General features: G+C 43.5%; 1 protein-coding gene across 1 annotated transcript in view; it reads right to left on the minus strand.

Moving 5' to 3' along the window:
- Nucleotides 1-20,904, minus strand: part of LOC116382925 (protein diaphanous homolog 3) — a 158,360-nt gene that overhangs the window by 41,841 nt on the left and 95,615 nt on the right. Inside the window, exons 23-25 of the mRNA XM_031846369.1 lie at nt 17,093-17,228; nt 4,841-4,936; nt 4,221-4,283 (exon numbers count right to left, since the gene is read on the minus strand). Of these exons, the coding sequence (XP_031702229.1) occupies nt 4,221-4,283; nt 4,841-4,936; nt 17,093-17,228 (295 nt within the window). The remainder of the gene's footprint in view (nt 1-4,220; nt 4,284-4,840; nt 4,937-17,092; nt 17,229-20,904) is intronic.

Genomic DNA, 20,904 nt, shown 5'->3' on the forward strand with positions numbered 1-20,904 from the left:
CCTTCAACCCGCACATCATTAAAAAACAGGGTTTAAGCCGACAATTTCGATGCATGTATGCATGAGCGAGTATGTGCGAAAGTGGGAGAGTGAGCACTCGGTGTTCAGGAACAGAAGCTCTTTGGCAATAATGTGTCACTTTAATGAAAAACGCAGCCAACGTACGTGATGTGGATGATATATTGTGACCAAATGCAGATAAATCAAGCAACTTCTACAGTTACGTTTTTGAAACGACGACGTGCAGCATCAATTCAAATAGATCTTGGGAGGAGAGCGTCTGTGCGCTCCCTTCTGTCTTGGGTTCACTGAAATGATTTAATAACCCCTTCTTTTTTTTTTTTTTTTTTGCTTATGTCATGTCAGGGGGAAAGCAGCAAGGCGAGGGGGAGAGATAAAGCGGAGACAAAACAAAGTCAAAAAGTAAAGAGTCGACTGAGCGAACTTTGGAAGGATGGCAGGCTTTCTCCCATAATTGACATTGACACGAACAGACAGAAATGGGAAAGAGGAATGGGAAAGCACACACGCAATCTGCAGGACGCAGTTGCCTGCAGTGGAATCCACATATCACAGTCTATAAGAGGCCCAATCAAAAAAGAAGGCAAGCATCTAACAGCAGATTCCACTAGAGTATCCCCAGCCCCAGGAAGCAAGAGTGACTGACTCTCGGAGCTAGTTTGTCACAAACGTCTCACGTGTGAGCACACAGAACGCACAGAGATAGGAGGCGACAAACTTCCTTTTACTTTCTACTTTCACTTCAACTTCACACTCTCCCCAGTTTCGTCTCAATGATTTTGTGCAGCACAACTTCTGAAAGAGATCGTGGGTCGAGTGTCAAATTAAGCCTATTTGTCAACTCCTACTAGCATCCACACGTATATATCCAAACTATTTAAAGTCTTAACTGAATAGCTGCCCGTACGAACCAAAGATCCAACATCATACAGAAACATGTAATCAGCAAAAACAGGTCATGGAGTTACATGGAAACACATAGCATGCAACACCTCCAATAACTAGATGCATACTGTTATGGTCTAACCCGTAATGCTTTCAAGTGCAAGTAAGGAGACACTACTCATGTTTCCATTCGGTATACGGGTTCACCGACTTTGTGAAGTGACCTTTATATCAATTTCAAGCTCTAGTTCAGAGCTTTATCACACATGATAATTGTTAGGTCGGGTTTCACTAAAGACATTCTGAAGTAATTGCTCCTAAAGACAGAGACATTTATTCCCTCATAGATCTTGTTCCTCCCCACACGTAACGGATCATCACTCCACGAGAAAGGCCTCAGAGCACGCACACACACTCAAAATCTGGCTTGTGCTGCGTCACAAACTTTGAGGCTCTCGCTCTCTGTCAAACACAACCGTAAAAAATAACAACAAGTGTAGTTATGTGATTCCCCTCAACGTGTGATGAGGGCTCGCTTAGAAGACTGAAATGACCAGACAGTACCCGGAGAGATGTTTTCAAAAGGACAAAGTTAAGAAAGCTACGGCTGCCTTATAGATTCAATTTGCAGATTCAAGTCTCTTACACCTGTGTGGCTAACCACCATCGATCCATCATTCTGTGGAGCGCAATCCAATTTAGAGTGTCTAGGAGCCCCAGAGCCCTGCAGCCTTATCCTAACCCAGGCCACAGCCACCGCAAAGCCTGCTTACCTCGATCCCCTGAAGTCTGCGGGTGTGTCTGTGTATTTTTATGTGTACGTGTGTCTGTGTGTGTGTGTGTGAGAGACTGCAGAGCGAGCTAAACACCGTAGCTGCTGGCTCATGTTAAAGTGCGCTGAGGCAATTTAAAGGTAAGGGAGGAGAGGAGATGAGAGACGGAGGAAGTCGGGACAAATGCTGGGAACCCGGGCCAGGACCCTTGCATTTATCATTTATTACCAGCAGTAAACCGAAGAGTAGAACAGGAAGAGAATGAGAAGGAAGAAGAGGGGGGGGGGGGAAATAAGGGAGGGGACGATGCGCGCCCCTGGTTCTGCAGCAAACAGTGGAGTAATACTTTCAATGAGATTCTCCAGTGTGTGGCAATCACACTCGCCGAACTGCGAAGCACTCCGGACATAATTGAACTACTCCATGTGATGGGGAGCACAATCTATTGGCCATCTGATTTGTTTCTGCGGACAACAACCACACCAGTGCAGGAAAACCCCCGGTGCACTCGAGTCTCCCTTGGTGTGAGAGCTTAATGGCACCACGCATGTCCGGACGGACCATTCCGATCTCTCCCCATCACCACAAATAACAGTATCTTCTGGCACAGATCGTTCCGTTTTAATTCTCTTCGCGGCTCCACCGGAGTGTAGCAACACCCCTGAGATCAATTATTGAAGGGTATTTAAAACTGTGGGGAAAGGAGGCGGTTGGGTGTTTGGGTGAAAGTGAAAGCAGCTGTTTACACACACACACACACACACACACACGTGCCGCCGACTGAACTTCATCACCTCCGAACTAAACGGGGAGCATCCGGTGGGCTTCACCCACTCCAGCGACTAAACCCAGGACAATTAAGGCCCGGATCTCCGTAGGAGAGAAGGAGGTGGGAGAGAAGGGATGCAACGGGAGAAGCTGAGAGACTCCATACCAATAACAGGCAATTATGTTTGGGGAGGGCCATTGTCAGGCCATGAGAGTATAGAGGGAGACAGTGGGGATATGGGATGGTAGGGAAATGAGGAGGAGTGTTATTTAGGAGGCAGATGGCAGAGAGGGGGAAATTAAGATGAACGGGCACTGAGAGGGCTGAGCTGGTGCTGGGGCTGGGCAGAGAAAAGTAATTAGCTGTGTTTGCTCTGGGAGGCTGGCAGTGAGTATGACGCCTGCAGTGACAGGCTCGAGCCTTGAGCTTTATTAGTCAACAAGGCCGTGTCTGAAGCTGCCAGCAGGGGGCAGCTGGCCCAGCAACCGTCTACAACCCGAGTACCTGTACAGCACACCATGGGGTCGTTTGCTCAACACGGACACTGAGCAGCATGGACGCTAATTTTTTACAATAATCCCCTGTTAAAATAGCATCCCTTATATGCACAGACTATTTTCTTTCTTGAACACAGACAAACTGAGTCCAATGCCCTCACATTATTCCTTAGTTTCACCCGAACCAACTGGCTCTTTCATACCTCCTCACACCATCTCTCTCCATTTCTTATGTTACAGCCACCTCCATCTGTCTCTTTCCTCCCATCCTGTATACCTCCCTCCCCCTCGTCCCCTTCCAATCTAATTTCAGATAAGTCGTAGCAGAACAACAGAGCAGGGCCCTTTATCATTGCCATCAATGTTGTGGGTGGACTGAGCGTGAATCATTTTATTCATGCGTGCCTGTACCCAGCCCGCTGGGATTCCAATTACAAGTAATAAGTGGTAACAGGGTTACGGCGTAATTTTTTAAGTGCCTCAGTGATGATTGTAGTAACCCTTTGACAAGAGAAGAAAGCTGCTGTTTGTTTTTGCAACAGCCAAAGCACAATATCTGTTCCCAGCTATGAATGATATGGGGCAAATTTGATTCGGTATAATTAGTATCCCATCCAATCTTCACTCCCAGGAAGTCATTCAGTTAGACACATATTGCCCTGTATATTTTAAATTATGAACATGGCGTTTCTAAATGATAACACTGAACACTCAAAGCTACAAGTGGCTTGCATCTAATTTGTAGTCCGTACGTATGTTTGATCTTGGTGCAGATGCCTCACGGCCCTTCATAAAAAATCTGCAGTACATAGGTCAGAGGTGAGAAACTCAAGATACTCATTTTGACTCGAGGACACTTGACTTATACTGTTGTGAATAGACATCTGTAGCTTCCTATATATAAAGTTTTAAAAATGGGAAAGATTTGCCTTCAGAAGCATAGAGCTGAACTTAAAGTGCTGCAGTTACTGAACAATTTAGGAACCTTGTCAAACTGAAATTCTTTGAAAGCAATGTGTGGGCTGCTCTCAATCATGCTTCTCTCACAGTCTGCACAACGCACTGCCTCAGAGAAGGTCTTTCACACTTTCAGAAAGCACACAAGGTCAAATAAAAACAAACGGGGAAAAAAAAGGACAACTGAAATGGTCACTGGACACACACACAAAAGCAGGACATACGAAATGTCGAGGCGAAGCTGCAATACATGCAAGAGTTGTTTATGACGGCCTTCCGAGAGCAGATAAAAGACAGAGCTGAGCATGCTTGCTTTACCATGGTTAACAGGCCTGAGAACCTGGCGGAAGGAGCTGGGGCTGATGGTCTTCTGCTGGTTATCTGTGGAGGGCAGGGGACATTTAATGCCAACATATCTTACCGTACTAAGAGGGATCACAAAGATCACAAGGAGGCATTCGCAAGCTGAAGAACGGCTGTGAAGAGAAGGCCATTAACAGAAAATACCGTGTTTAAGGGCAACTCTGTCAATTGCCCCCTAAAGTCTAATGGACCGTCTGTTCAAAACATGTACAGAACCCGACTTGGATTCAAGAGCATATGGGATTTAAGACTGCCAGAAAATAAATAGCTGGGTGTTGATTCACTGAGCTCCAAACATCAGACAGTGATTCTCTGGCATTGGTGCTCCTAGCAAGCATGTGTACAAACAACAAACTAGTGTATTTTGCAAGGGACTGAGAATGTGTGGAGCCAAGGCAGGATAACACAAGGATGTATTCAATTCCCTCAGCTTTTAGTTAGGACCTAAACTCACTGTGATTTCTGAACATCTGACTGGAATCAGAACATTGCCCACAAGTACAATATGGGTAGCAGGTTTTTTACGCATGCGTCTTTGTTTGCGTGAAGGTGTCGATAAAGGATATGAGACTCACCTCTGGGTCTCGGCGCTCTCTTCCTGCGGTCTCTGAATGCAGCTCCTGACTGCAGAGCTTCCAGCAAACTATCCATCACACCTGTCTCATCGTTTTCTGTGAAACCCAAGAAGAAAAAGAATGAGGGGGTGTTGGAAGACAGAGGAGAGATAAATAAAAAATAAATACAAGCCCTGCCTCGCTGCTCTACGCCAGTCATGTTTGCAGTCCACATCAATGTCGGTGACCTTGACCTTTGACCTCCATTAGTTTATTTTTGAGTTCAGGTGGCACCTTTGCGTGGTAGCCATCAGTGAGTGAATGGGTGAATGGCATGTAGCGTTGAAGCGCTTTGAGTGGTCAGAAGACTAGAAAAGTCCATTTACCATTAACTACCTGGCTTGTTGACGCCGTCTGTCTGTCAATCTCATACGCTGCGTTCCAGCACACACACAAACCATCCATCTGATGATAATAATTAATGTTGACGTGCAACAAAAGATGTGGAATTACGCGTTCCTTATTTCGTGCGCTACTAGGAAGCATTCAGGGGTTAACTACTGCAGCACAGGAGTCCCATATACAGGGACGTACGGTGGCCTGTCAAGCTGGAATGAAACACTCGCACCTGTCAACATCTTTACTGTCCAAAGCTCTCAACACAAAATATCAAGCCTTTGCTTTGTTGCAGCCGGGGAAACCAGCAGACTGCAGATATATTGTAGAAAGGGGAAAAGCTTTGAAGATATGACATTTAAATCACGCCCTGTGTTGGTGCGGCTGAAAACCTGGGCCTGACACCTGAGGCATAATGATGGACCCGGCTTGTGATTTGCAGTAAAAAAAACAGCCTCCAGTGGAAGGGAAGGAAAAAGGATCGCAGGTATATGGGAATGCTGAGGGAGAACACACCCTGTCAATAAAAAGTGATGCTGCAGTTGCGAGTGTGTGTGTGTGGGGGGGGGTTCTTTTCAATGCTGCTTCTGTGTAACGTTTGAAGTCTTTGTCAACCTCCATGCACATGTGAAGGGCTGTTCGCCACCAAACCTTACGTTTCCACTACTGACACTGGTAGAATAGATACCCGCACACTTAAATCTATGCAGAGAACACCATATTTGTAGCTTTCGGTCTAAAGGACGCTCATCAGAGCATACATTGTTCAGCTGGAGCAACAAACAAATCACATTCCAATCACTGTAATCACCTGTGCTTCGCCTCCTGTTAACTACAGCTTCAAAGTGCTAAATGTGCTACTGAGAGGTTAACAAGTGGATGTCACACAAACGTAACACAAAAAAAATGGGGGGGTGGAGCACAGTGTTTATGTGTTTTGTTTGTATACAATCATATCATAATCGTTCTAATATCATATCTCATTACATAGTAAATATGGCTTTGAGAGAGATCAGGCTTTAACCATCGTTAATCAAATTTCTCCAGATCTGTAAGGAAAACAACTATACATACTGACATTAAAAGCTCATATTGTCTATCAGTCTGATTGTGTGGTTTACTTTCGTGTCCTTTATACCAGCTTATTTAAACAAATACAAGAAAAAAGTGCTGTAGTGTAAGATGTTAAAAAAGAAAGAAATAGAATGGTCTGATCTTATTGTCTTCAGTTCTTACGGTTCTTTCGGACATTCAACCCCATTTAAATCACAAATAAAGTTAGTGATCTTGTTATTGTATTAAAAACATTAAAATTAAATGACACTGAAATTATTAATATTTAAAAAAATATGAATGTTTTCCTGACTGTAAGTCAGTTTGTATTAGCCTTTTTCCAATTCTCGATTATTATTAATATTGTAACGGTTTGTACTGAAAAAAAGGAACGATAACTGAATTGAGCCAACACCTGCAAAAGAGAAGCAGATGAAACATGAACTATACATACAATGTCAGCAATATTCTGACACTTGCTGACACCATGTGCACCCTTGGTGCGGTTAATATCTGGCACCTCCAAAGTGAATTTCCTTCAGCACCAGGCCCCCGACTTTTCTGCTCTGGATTTCTAGCTTGCTGTCACCAACTGAGCGTTATGCCTGGTGCTGCTCTACAGAACAAAAGCTCCTGCCAACTTCAGGCAGTGCTTTCACTGTGACATGCAATCTGAGGCCAGTATTCACAATCGCAACTTTGCCTCCACATTTAGTAAAACTGAAGTATCAATTAAGATATCTCATATGCTCACATGCAATTAAACCCTTTGTGCTGTGCCTGTTAACACTCCGACGGCCCGCCCACGAGTGTTAAGTGTACATCTGTGTTATGTACACAACTGCTATGTATAGGTAGGCACTGATGCGACATCTCTTTGGAAAGCTAAGATTCTTGTGATTCGATTTATGCAAACCATTTCAAGATACAATCACAACAGCAGGTACACTCAACGCCTCTGTCAGACCACCACCCACAAACAAACAATTACAAAATTGAGGCAACTCACCGATGAAGCCTCATAGTAATCCACCCATCGACAATATTCAGACAAAAACGGTCTCGTTACATTGCCAAAGGTCCAGACGATCCAATCCAGTAAAATATTTAGTCCAAAACACATTATTACGTCCATAAATACCTACTGACTGATGTTGCATTATTTGAAATTAGCCGACAGATATGCCTAATTATTTATGTGTTTTCCGTAGTAACTCCAGTTGGCATGTAAACACTGCCAATATCTTGGTATCAAAATGGCGGCTGCACTCTGACCTTTCGATTGACACCTCACTTGACCTATTAGGAGCTTCCATGTCTTCTCCACAGCCTAGAATAGCCAACGAGAGTCCACGTTGAAGGACAGTGCCTGCCCCTCTTCTTTCGTGTGAAGCTCGAGCCAATTGCAACCGATCGTTCTGATGACTGACGCTTCGTATAGCCAATGAAATTTCGAAAATAACGATATACAGTTTCAGGGGTTAGATTTACAGCCTCAACCCGTAAGTCACCTGCGTAACTGCGGGTCTGCTGTCTGCGTTCGTGCGTAAAATGCAATGTGTAGTTTTTGAGAGTTATGGAGACTTTAGGAAAGTGAATAATGGTGAAATAACTTATCGATAACTGTATTTAGACATAAATAAGCTTTAGTTTGAATTATGAATACACATTTCTACACAGCCTAGGTATGTGACCATGGTTACGATGGGTCTCCAAATGGCCTTTTTCGGAAAGTGCCTAGACATACCCTTAGTAAAACATGTGTAAAATGTAAATTTTCTGTGGTATTGTTGTCAAATCTGAACTTGGGCTAGGTAAGGCTTCATGCTGGGGTCCCATTGTGTTTTCCAGCTAATAAGTCCCAGCTATAGTCATCTGCAGGCATCTGTTTGCAAAGAAATATTCAGGCGGAAATAAAAACCTTCTACTTCAGGGTGTTCAAACTTCTATTACTCAATGCCAGTAGCACTTACAGTGATTCTGACCATGCATGTACTCCAAATGGTTCAATAACAACTTTCAATTTACTTTGGGTATGCCTTGAATAGGCCTTTTAGGCTAATTTGACTGGAGTGGTAACAGGTTTTAAGCGTGTATAAGATCCGTTAGAGTACGATGTGCTCGAAAAACTTCATTAGCTTCACAGAGGCCAAGCTGTGACTGCTGGTTCCCACCACTGATTTAGTGAAGGGAAGGAGGACATTGCTCTGATTAAGCTTGGGTGTGTTGTTGTCACTCCTTCCATTTGGCCTGACAGCTCCCGGTGGAATATTAATACACATTGGAGGAACATGGGGGGGGTGAGGAGGTACACAGTGGGATAGCTGAAAGAAACGTTCAATACAATAATACAATAGAAGACATTTATACAATAAGGTTTGGCCACGGGCTCTTTATCTATTTGTTAATTTTTACTTTGCACCAAGCTAATTGAAATTTACATTGTATTTAGATTGATAGTTGTATCTACAGTGGCATCTTAACCATGCCAAAAAAATGTGCATGTAGCCCAGGAAAGAGAATATTTAATTATATTTAATTGAATGTAATTTGGGGGGGGGGGGCAAAAGCTGGTCCACTATCCCCTTCATGCTGACAACCTAATGAGGGCATTTCACGAAGGTGCAAAAATTGAAAAAAAAAAAAGTCCCTCATTTGAGAAGATGTTTTAGCGATAATCAATTTTAAATATTAACAGACGCAGATAGCGTTGGTCTATTTCAAAAGGTATTAATGAGGACTGGGATGGCAGGCAGCGATCAACCTCTGAAGCTCGTCTCCTCCGTGAGAAGCCTACAAGCTCTCCTCCTCATCTCTGTCGACTCTTTCACGAGCCGTTAACTACAAACGCTACAGTCACAGTGTACCATGGGGCCTGCAAACTGAAATTCCCATCTTCTTTCATGCGCACAGTACCGCGCGGCACCACGGTGGGGTTTCTGCAGACCTACAAAAACTGTCAATCAGCTCCACAGTACATGGTCCCTTTGCAGCAAACCCACTGAAGCTCCTGTATTGAGGGCAGACGGTCCCTGGGGCGGTGGGCTGTGGTTGTGCCCAAACTCCACACGGAGCTGTGACTACAAACACGCACACATTTGGTGGATGTATCATGGCCCACTTCCTCGCCTGCCTGCTTCTAAGTGTACGTGTGCATTTGTTGTGCTTTTCATTCGCAACAGTTGCATTCCTCCCCTGGCTGATGTGTGCCCAGTTCTTCATCATTACACAGAGCAGAGAGGCAGCGCGAATCTCTTCGCGACACCAACGCTCCTCGACGTCCAAATTTGTCTCCACTGCTGTGGCAATTCATCACAGGCAGCAAGCTTTACGCTTCCGACAACACACACACACACACACACACACACACACACACACACACACACACACACACACACACACACACACACACACACACACACGCAAAAACGCGGATGGCACACAGGAAACACAGAAGCAGATCAATCTATTGCAACCGGCATTGTGCGCATTCACGTGTAGTACTCCATTTGACTCCAACCCACAAGTACATGAAACATTTTGTGTGCCTCGGGAGGCGAGGAAAAAGAAACCCACTCAGATCTCCCGCCTCAGGAATATACAGGAGCAAAAACAGTCCAATTTTACACATCAATCAGGAGCAACTCCGACAGGCCGAGACAGGAAAACTGCTTTATAGAATATAGACAAGAGGTGCTTTCAGACAGCCAAACTCGGGAAAACCACAACATATTTATTCACTCACGCCCACATGCTCACAAACTTAGAGAGAGATCACAGACGTGTCACATAGATAGTAATGGACGACGAACACATGGCAGAGGAATATTAGTTAGGCTAGTCGCTGTGAAATGGGTTTGAAACAGTCATTCAGCTTCTGAAAGGTGGTGCTGAGGAGGACGTGGCACGAGAACAAAGACTAGTGAGAGGAACGGGACAGTGAAGAGTGGTATCCCGGCTTTGGCAGTGGAGCCACTGATTGGTGCTTTGATGTGCACAATTCGCCTGCCTATTCCTATTCCGCTGCATCTGGGTTCAGAGCTCCCATGACAGGCGTGCAATGTGCACAGAGGCTTTTTGCTTTAACTTACGCAAAAACACTCTCACAAACCAGTCCAGGCCTTACTGGTGTCTATTTAACTAGAAAGAGTGTCTACCTTGTGTTCACATCTTTGTCATTGCGACTCTACATTAAGCTCCAAGTCCAACCTATTTAGTAGTGACAGATAGCGGGAAGTGAGCCAAATGAGCTCTAATGTCTAGCGATGGGGTGTCTAGCTTGACTGCCCTCTTCGTTGTGGTTCGGTGTACAAATGTGGGTGTCGTGAGATCAACTAAAAAGAAAAAAAGCAGAAAGGTGTTTACTCTGCAACAAAACAAAAGAATAAACTCTGTGGGAAGAACCAAGACAAAGCTTAACCTCCACCTCTGGGAAGAGGCTGTAGTTATCCTCCTGTCTGTGGTGAAACTTCAGCCATCTATTTAATCAGAGCCTGCTCAGATTGAGGTTTTTCATTGTCTGGACATGCAGCCTGCGAGTGCCAGCGAGTGTGTGTGTGTGTGTGTCGATGTCTACGCTCTATTCAGACCTGGACCGATACTTCCCGCCACTTTACTCAACAGCGCGCCGCACTTATCATCAGGACAATGGCCCGGTCGTAGCGGTGTGTAGCAGAGGTGGGCCGGAGCAAGGCGAGAAATAGGGTCACTTGGGCTGCGATGGAAAAGCTTACAAGAGAAAATGACATGCCCGAGTACAACGAATGCAGGCCAACCACCTCGTACCCGTGGACACTTAGAAGACAAATGGTGCAATAAGGGCAGTCAGCCACCTCTCTCTCTCTCTCTCTCTCTCTCTCTCTCTCTCTCGAATAGCCTGTGTTCCACTTTACTGACACTTTTAGCAGCAAGTAGCCAAACCATTCACTGGATGATGAATAGAGATGTATAAATGACAACCGCGCATCATAACTACCTAATACATATTGTGATACATTACTGCTGGTCATCCTCGCAACTGAAGGATAGAAATAAATATATATATATTTTCAGAATCCGAATCGTGTTTGCCGCAAGTAGAAGTCTGTGTTCGTAGTGGCACAAAATGACCTAATCACCTGTGAGAAATCCATGAATTCATAGATATACCCCATAGAATTATCATAGACCCTTTAGAACAGTTCCCCACCTGGGGGGGGTCAGGACTCACACAAGGGTTTGTATACGATACAGAAAAAGAAAAGAACAGAGAGTCGTTTAATTTGGGACTTTTCCCGAATGTTTGCTTTTTTTCTTTGTGGTAAAAAGTGTATAGTTTCACAAAAAAATCGATTTAATTTCTATAGTTTTACAGCTTCAGGACCTTAACAATGAATGAGTCAGTCAGTGTGTGTGTGGGGGGGTCACACAGAGATGTTGCTTGGTATTAAGATGTCACAAGCAGAGAATGTTTGTATGCTCTGTTGCCCGGATGCTATGTTAGTACAAAGTCTGGATAAAATGGATTTCAAATAGGAATCAGAATAATGTTAATGAGAAGGAGAAAAGATCTGTAATTTGAGTCAGTCCAAGAAAGATCAGGACACCATGACGGATGAATAAGGCAATAATGAATAATGAATGTACATCCCCCAAAAAACAATATATAAGATAAAAAAAAAGAAAAGTGATTTATTTTCTTCGGTTTAAGAGGACACAAGCAGGTCCGGCTCCAGACACAAAAATACAGCAGAGCGAATTACATCAAACCCTCACACAAGAGAAACTGCACCCGCTCTGCACCAACCTTGCACCACCAACTAGCGGTGACAGCATGCTTTTTCCACACCCTGTGCACCACTGTGGCACTACGGGAACATGCTACAACACAGTTGGGTTCAACAGACTTTTATTTATACCTTTCACACCATAAAGACCAGAGTTGTTACATGTTTTTGATTCCTCCAAGTTCACACAGTCACACCTCACGGAGCGCAACGGTCCGACACGTAGCGAACCTTTAGCCTCGTTGCTCACACCAACACAGTGGACCAGCCCGCTGTGCAGTGGGTTAAAAAGACACCGGCACAATCCCAACCAAACTGTGAGTCGATTATAACGATAAAAGGTATGAGGAATAGAAACAGCATCACATGTAAACCAACTAAGTGAGCGCCACTATAATACCAAGTCATGGTACAAGAACTATCTCATGAGAACATACGGTATCTCACACAAGCTTCGCGAAAAATGTTTTGCTTTTTCCACCTCCCTCTCTTTGTTATGCCCCGTCTATGCTCTTAGCATCTTTGCATGCAGGGTTGCATCTCTCGCTGTTCTTCTATTTGACGTCTTAATAGTTCATCGCTTGTAGCCATGTAGGGAATGTTAAATAAAGCTCTGATATGTAATTTGTCGCTCCACAAACATTCCCGCTGCCGGCCTACCCTGGGAGTTAATGCAACAGATTTGTCATACACAAGCCAGGCACAGCTAGAGGAGGAGGAAGGTGTGGGGAGGGGGGGAGAAAAAAACCTATTCAATCTGAATTTCAATCTCCATAGGGCCCTATGCAAATGTATGCAAGCTGATGCTCTCGCTCTCTCAAACTGCCAGAACACACAGTGCAGGCGACGAAGCCAGGCTGCACATTATTGTGTCTGGAGGTGCCCAGTTTGTGTGGCAGGTAAGTGAGGCCGAGGCAAATGAGAAGCAAACTGGGAGCAGCTCACATTGCGGGAATACATAAGTAGGCAAAGCCGAAAACCAAACTAAATGCAGATACCTGCAGCAAGTAAAGAAGCTAAAATCCATTTTGATCATTTCCTCCAGGAGAAGCGCTCCCCCCTTCTGTCTCTCATTGCTGTGCCCTTCAGCATAATGTGGACGTGCAGGCTCTCTGGGGCTTTTTAGGGAATTGATGGATAATCAGATGATTACACAGAAAATCTCCATTGAGGACAATCCTTCCTGACAAACAAAGAGAAAGCTCTTCAGTTAATAAATAGGCTGAGAGACAGACAGAAGTGAGACAGAGAGAGAAGTGAGACACAGAGAGAGAGAGAGAGAGAGAGAGAGAGAGAGAGAGAGAGAAAATCCTGTCCTGGGTTGGCAGCACAATACCAAATCTCTATCACATATTAATTTCATCCAAACAATCTGCGTGTGTGAGTGTGTGTGTGCGTGCGTGTGTGTGTGAGTGTCGTACATTGCCAGAAACATCACTTCTTGAGGATGTCACTGAGTTTGCCTTTAGCTTCATCTAAATTTGAGCGTATCTAAATACATTTCAAGCTCCAGGCATATTTGTATAAGCCTTTCTGACAAAATTGGGCTGAAGTTTATTCTCATGATTTTCTTATTTCCCCAACTTCTTTTCTGAATTAAAAAAAGTTAGCGGTGAAACACAACTCGACACACGAGCAAGTCCAAGCTGTCAATCTAAGCGAGTGAAAAATTGAACACACGAGAGGTTTAGGACACTGAAACAAACATGTACCGTATGTTTGTTTCTCTGACAATGACGAACTGGAAAAAGATAAACTGATTTTACTGCCAAGTTGAAAACAAACCAATTTAAATTAAGTACAAATATGAAACCCAAAGTCTTTATATTCATCCGCTTAAGAGGCAGCAATTACTGCTGTGTGTGTGTGTGTACGTGGTTTGGCTATTGTCAGCTGGACTCTGCAATCATACCCCATTCTTCCTTACAAGACTGCCAAGGCTCCGATTAGTTTCATGGTATCTAAATTCTTGATTTAATTGCTGTCAGGATTCTGATTCGGCCCCTCCCGTAAGGTTTTGTTTTCTTTAGGATTTCTCTAGATTCTGCTGCGCTCATTTCACCCTCTACCTTCACAAGCCTACCTTCCACGGGTGCCGTCTGCTGAGACGCCTCCCCACAGCATGAGGCTGCCACCAACATGCTTCATGCTGGGGAAAGGCTTACGTGCTGATGTTACATGCAAATACTGCATAAATAACAGCAGACCATGGGGTAAGCGTATATTGAAAGGCGATGCACGTCACTCCCTCTCACTCACACACACACACACACAGGATATTATAGAAAAATATTAAAATGCAAAAAAGCAGATTGAAAGTGAACAAGACAAACTGACTACATTGCTTGGATATTTTGTCGTATATTTCAAATGTGACGTTTCAACATGAATTATTGATACAGGTAGAAGCACCTTCACCGGCTATGGTGTCTGCCAATAAGTGCAGACACAGAGCCAAGTCTCAAGCCTACAGACCATTCACATTACCAAGCCTTCCTAATATAAACACAACCCACACAACACTGGCCTACCGGGAGATTTTCGATTTTTTTTCTGGCTTTAACCCTGTTTCTGGCATTTTCAGATAACCACAGCATGACGGAGGGTGAGCTACAGCACAAACTACTGGATTAACCAAACAGTACGTAACCCCTTCACCAGATTCCTGTTCATTAAATTTCAACTGGACATGACCCTTCAATTTGGAGGAGCCCAGCACCGTAAAACTTCAGGCACTCTGTGGCAAACGGTGACAATTGAGGGAAGTCCAGACGAGAGTGAATGGAAAATGGAGAGGTTAGTATTCTGTTTCAGCCAAGAGAGGCATCGGTTTTGGCTTGGTAGTACGACCACAGCAACACTTTGGCCTGGATGGAGCGCGGTGGTTCTCTGCTTGCACCCTAACGTCTCCAGGAGTTCTATGGTGGCTGGCATAGTCATGTTAGCTGTAGATGGGTGGTGCAGGGCTGGGATTGCCAAGCTCAACTGCTCTGCCAGGCTTGGCTTTGGCATTGGAACATGGGTCTGGAGGCTGCACTGTTGAACAAGTTTATGGCATCAGCGGTGCTCCAAAGGGGAAGGGGAACAAACTGAAAAACAACCTGCAGTTGGAACCAGATGCTCTGGCATAAGGTAAACATTGACTTTTTTTATTGCCATGTCTGAACCTGCTTAGTAAATAAAGTTAGCACTCTAGCTACATCACACCTGAGGGCCACAGCAATGGGAAGGGTTTGAAAATAACTTTTTACATATACTCCCTAAATATCTACTGACATTATACAAGCATGCGTAGCGAACACAAAGTGCAAAAGCACAAACCACCTCGCTGAAAAATAGGCAAAGTTGATATCAATAGAGGATGTAATCAGTAAATGATTTACCCAGCGCAGGGAAACATCAAAAGGAGACTTACTACATATTTTTGATAACAAAATACCAAATTTTCAAAGCAAAGGCAGATGTCTGTTGACAACCCAACATACTCTTATCAGCAATAAACATATTGATCATAAAGCCAAGTCTTCTCAGGAACAGGTGATAAACATTAACATGTAGTAATAGAGTGAGCTGTGTTGGATGGAAAGTGTGTTAAAACAACGCATGGGGCTGCATTGCTAGACCAGTGAGACATGAAATGGTAACCAGGAAGTCACGTTTGAGTGACAGACGGGACTTTACAACTGTGTAAAGTCATCACGGTGACAATTAATTTACCTTTTGTTGCAACAATTACAGGGTAAACAGCAGAAACACGTTGTTGCACATTACAAAGTATATAGCAGGAAGGTGAAATGAATGTGTTTGATTGGACATTTTTCAAACACAGCTAATTTTGGTCAGAACTTGGCTTGAAACATTTCTGAGACCTTTTATTTCCTAGTACCTTCTTAAAATGTCGTAACTTGGTATGTTATTGCTCTTCTCCACAAAGTGTGACTACTACTAATAGCATATTTATAAACTCAATGGATCAGGGGAAAACAAGAGAAGGGATAATTAGGGTACAGTTGTTAAGCTTAACTATTTGCAGAAGCCAGCAGATTGTTTCTCTTCAGGCGAATGATTCTCCACGCAGCATTTGGCTGCATGTTTTTATGACAACCTAGCAGCTGAACACCAAACATTTTGCTTGTGGTTTAGTTCAAGATTTGTGCTTTTCAACGTGCACTGTCAAACCTTAATGTGAGGGTATGATCAGCAATTGTGAAAAACAATTTTTTTTGCGATATTCAACCATCTCCAGTATTGGACTGTGTCATAAAGCTCTGCTCACTCAAGAAGAGTAACTCACCGGGTGAATTGTGGTTACAGAGGCTGTCCTTCAACCAGCTGACCTCGGGTTAAAGGCCATTTAAACAATCATCTATTCTAGTCAAGTGTCTTGTGATAATACATCGCAGCCCTAACATCTTGATGACTGCCGTCCTTGGCCAGCTCTGTCCTGTGACAGAAAGGGTCAAGGGTCAAGCAAGAGGGGAACATCTATACTTGGATCAATGACCAATCAATAATAATAATAATATCACCTTTTAAATTCAGAGGTTGAAATGGCCACACATCAAGAACCTTGCCACGGGTCTCCACAAATCAAGGGAAAGCAACACAATGTGAACGCTGCCTTAATATGTTAATACAATAACACGACCCAGAGTGAGTTACAATGGAGTGCATGTCTGGTTTAACTATCTGTGCTGTTCATGACTGGGAAACTACATTTGAGACATTAATCGGTCAAAACTAATAAAAGTCAGGAGTGTGATTCTGACATGAGACTGAGACACATATTTAAAATGTTGTATTTACTTCCAGCATTACTTAAATTCCACTAATCAAAATAAGCGCAAATGCTTTCTGTTTGGATGACGGATTACATTCTTCTCAAGATAAATACTGAATTGTGAGAAAATAGGTGTCTCCTCTAATCCATTAAAATGGGACTTGTGTTTCCTGGTAAATCCTCGGTAAATGAGAGTTATTGTCTCGGAATGATTTCGCGCACCATTTGATTTGCCCCCAGATAGATTGAGCACACAGACGGACTGAACAGGTTCTCTACCTGCGTTGACTTCCAGCAACCTCCTCTTCTTCTGCTGTCTCTCCTGCTTTTCATGCTCAGCCTTCTCCTTTGCCGCCCGTGCTCTCCTCTGTTTTTCCTCCGTCTCCCTCCGCCTCAGGTTTTCCTTCAGTGCTTGCTGTGGGAGGAGAGAGAAAGGGGGGGGGGGGGGGGGGGGGGGGGAGAAAGACAAAGAAAGAGAAAACCAGACAGATTGCTAAGTGGGGTTAATTACAGCAGTGTAAAGCCTGTCAAAAGGCAGAGGCAGCTGTCAAACACCAAAGACATTTTTATCCTACTGCATTATGTCAGATGAGGCTTCTAAGGTGGATTGCCAGCCTGGTCTTACCAGCCAGACACACCAAAAAAAACAAAACAGTTGACACCGGAGATCCATAGAGATCGAGTGATGGAACAAAGACGTAAAGACGGGAGTAGAGGCTGCAGCAGGTCTATTATTTCTAATTGGGACTCTTTCCTAACCTGACCCGCCAGATGGTGTGTTACCCAGAACCATCTGAGAAGTCGTCATTGGGAACTGCTTGGAAAAGGGCAGGCACTTTTAAAAATGCTTGGCAGCTGCTTGGATGAGCCATCTGTCAATCAAACTCTTGCCGTAGTCAGCTGGGAGAAGAGCAGAAACATTGGTACCGTCAAGAAAAGCCGGTTCTTCGTCTTCTCTCAATGAAGAAATACACTCCACTTCTTATACAACTGATAATATTGCAGCATCTAAGCTAACCACTTCAGCAGCTCATCGCAGGACGCTGATTGGCCGGTGTACTGGCTTTCCCGGTCAAAATAGTATGTGTTAGGGTCAGTAGTAGGACAGCGTCGGCATCACCTGGCGGCTACCGAGTGAGCTTTTTCCAGTCAGTTAACAGCAGGTGAGCTCAATGCCAACAGCGAAACGATTCAGGCTGCACAGCAGACGAGCTGAACACAGGTCACGGGTACTTGTGTGGGAAGATGTTGACGTCTACCACACTAATTGCAGGTCAACTCTAAACGAAATTCACACTTAAAACCACCTGCTTTTACAGAATGTGACAGACTTTATGTAAATGAAAAGAATAATTAGGAAACTTTCCTGTACTAATATACTTATACTGAGTTACTTAACAACAAACCTGGAATTTAATTCGGAAAACTGAATGTGTTCAGAGTCATACAGGTACTGGTTCTAAAAACGTTCTGATTATTGATTGCATGTACTGTATTGCACTTGTACGTATGTACAGTACTAGTTAGAAATCATATTTGTTAATGCTGATGTTAGGTTGCCTCTTTAGCATTCTATTCTTCTGATTTGAATGGCTATACATATACGGTACATGTATATACATACACACATATATAAATATATATATAATTTACATCAACCACTGTGGGTACAGGCTCTATAATCCCTGTGCCAAAGAGTTGTTCAACTCACAATAGTGTCAATAGCTCAATAATGCCACAGCCAAGAGACAGACTGCATATGATTTAATAGAGTGCTTGCACGATCGCCATCCTGATCAATAGCCAGTCACTTAAAGAAAGGGAGTCTGGGCTTTCATCAAACACCCAGCTCCTCCTCCTCCTCCTCCTCGTCGTCTCGCCTCCTCTTGCGTTATTCACACAGCCCGGCTTGACAGGCAGGTCAGTGGAAGAATAGCAATGCCAGAACAACATGAACAGATGCACACACAAAAAAAGCACACACTACGAAAAATGTGGAGTACATTGACAACCACACAATAAAGAGGGGCAGCCACTTATTGAGGCCCACTGACAGCCTCTTATTATGTCTGCATACAAGTGACCATTACTGGAAATGATATGGTCAACTTGAATTCAAAACAAATCAGTGCAGTTAATTCAGCATTAACAAGCCACTTGAAATATAGAGGAACGACAATAAACTCAAATGCTAAAATGATTAATAGTACCAGTAACCGTATACAATAATCTCAGAACCCTGTGTTCTCTATGGTCGAGTAAAGCTGCATATGTTGTATCCTATCCAATAGGTCAGGGGTCACTAATAGGCGGACTGCGGTCCGGACCCGGACGTATAACTGATGGATAATTGAGAATTATACATTTTTGGCGAAGCACTTCTATTTTAACCTGCACAGCTTTTCTAGCCTTTACGGCACTCGTTCAGCAGTCAGACCAGAAACACACCGACCAATTGCATGCATTGTAAATCATCTCACGTGACGCTACTCAGCCAATCGAATATGGGTACATCCCAAGTCTCTTAATTGCATCCCTGTTTCCCTCACAAACTGAGTCCTGTTTATAAGGGCAGGACCAATTTCTACCTACGGAATGAGTTTGTCATATTTATGAATTGCGTCGGTACGTTTTGATATTCTGATTGTGACGTCATTGTTAATTAGCCCAGAATATGATTATGGTTTTTCTTGAATACTGACATTCATTTATTAGGCTTAATGTTTCAGGTTAAATTTACATGATATAACTCATCAAACCCGACACTCAGGAATGCCTCACGTGTCCGAATGAAATGTAAAAAGTGTTTTGTCTCTCCAGCTCTCTCTGACTTTAATTGTATCCATAATAAAACTTATTGAGGGAAATATCAGATCATGGAAAGACAAATCTTTCTAATAAATGAAGAAAGATGTTTGTGGTCCTTTTGTACTTCAGTCTAGAATGAACATATTTAAATCAGAAAACTATTCAAATATAAAGCTTGAGTTTAATCTGTGATCTGTCTTCACTGTGGTATTAAACTCCAGTGATATTTAGAAAAATCTCATCAGTCCGATCAGCTGCAACATCCAATCACATACCTGATGAACAAAGAGGGGGCGTGTCAGCCGTTACAACACTTCCTGGAAGGCTGTTCTCGTGCGTCCTCGCTCCTCCGAGCAGCAATACGAGCTTCGGGACGGCCGTCAAAATGGCAGCGCAGAACAACTTCCGGTTCAAGCGAGGAGCGAGGAAATGACAAATAAGAGACTTGGGATGTACCCTATATGTATTACAAAGTGCATCGTGAGTCGAGTGAAATTTACACACAGACAAGGGAGAGACGGGGACAGAGAGAGAGCAGCGGGAAAAGTAATTGAGTCGGAGAAGCAATTTCACATGGCGTGCTCTAAAAAGAGAAAAGTGGAGCTATTAACAAAGAATGGACGGACTGTTATTTGTTCATTCTTCCTGCTGGCGCTACAAAACCACTCCGTCTCATATGTTCAGATATCGTGGCCATTATTAAATGCGCCAATGTGAGATGCCACTATGAGACCAAACACACATCTTTAGACCAGAGGTCTTCAACAGGGGGTCCGTGACCCCGAGGGGGTCCACGGAGGTACTGCAGGGGGTCCGCGAAATTTTGGGTTAATTAGACAATTTAAAAAAAAAAAAAAAGTTTTTTGTTTTTTTTTCCGAAATATGAATCTGTTCATTATTGTATGCAAGATAACAGGTATGTTTATGCATGGACGTGGCACTAATAGGCCATCACTCATTTTCGTTTCCACATTCATGTATAAAATTAAAACGTCAATTTCAATAGCTTGTATGAAGGATTATCATGCAATTGACAGACAACGTTGATATTGGCATTGGTATCAGCTGACAAGGTATGTTTATAAATGGCAGTGGCACGGCCACCCTACTCACTGTACCTTGCACATGTTTAAAATAAAAGCATGAATATATGAACCTGTGTATTATTTGAATAGCTTAGTATTGAATGCACAATAAAGAGGTATGTTTATACATGGCACGAGGCCCATTTAATATAAAACACAGTTTTATACTATATATCTATATCTATATCTATATCTATA

The sequence above is a fragment of the Anarrhichthys ocellatus genome, unplaced genomic scaffold (genome assembly GCF_004355925.1).
Source record: "Anarrhichthys ocellatus isolate YVR2014 unplaced genomic scaffold, GSC_Weel_1.0 scaffold6, whole genome shotgun sequence".
In the NCBI taxonomy this organism is placed as follows: Eukaryota; Metazoa; Chordata; class Actinopteri; order Perciformes; family Anarhichadidae; genus Anarrhichthys; species Anarrhichthys ocellatus.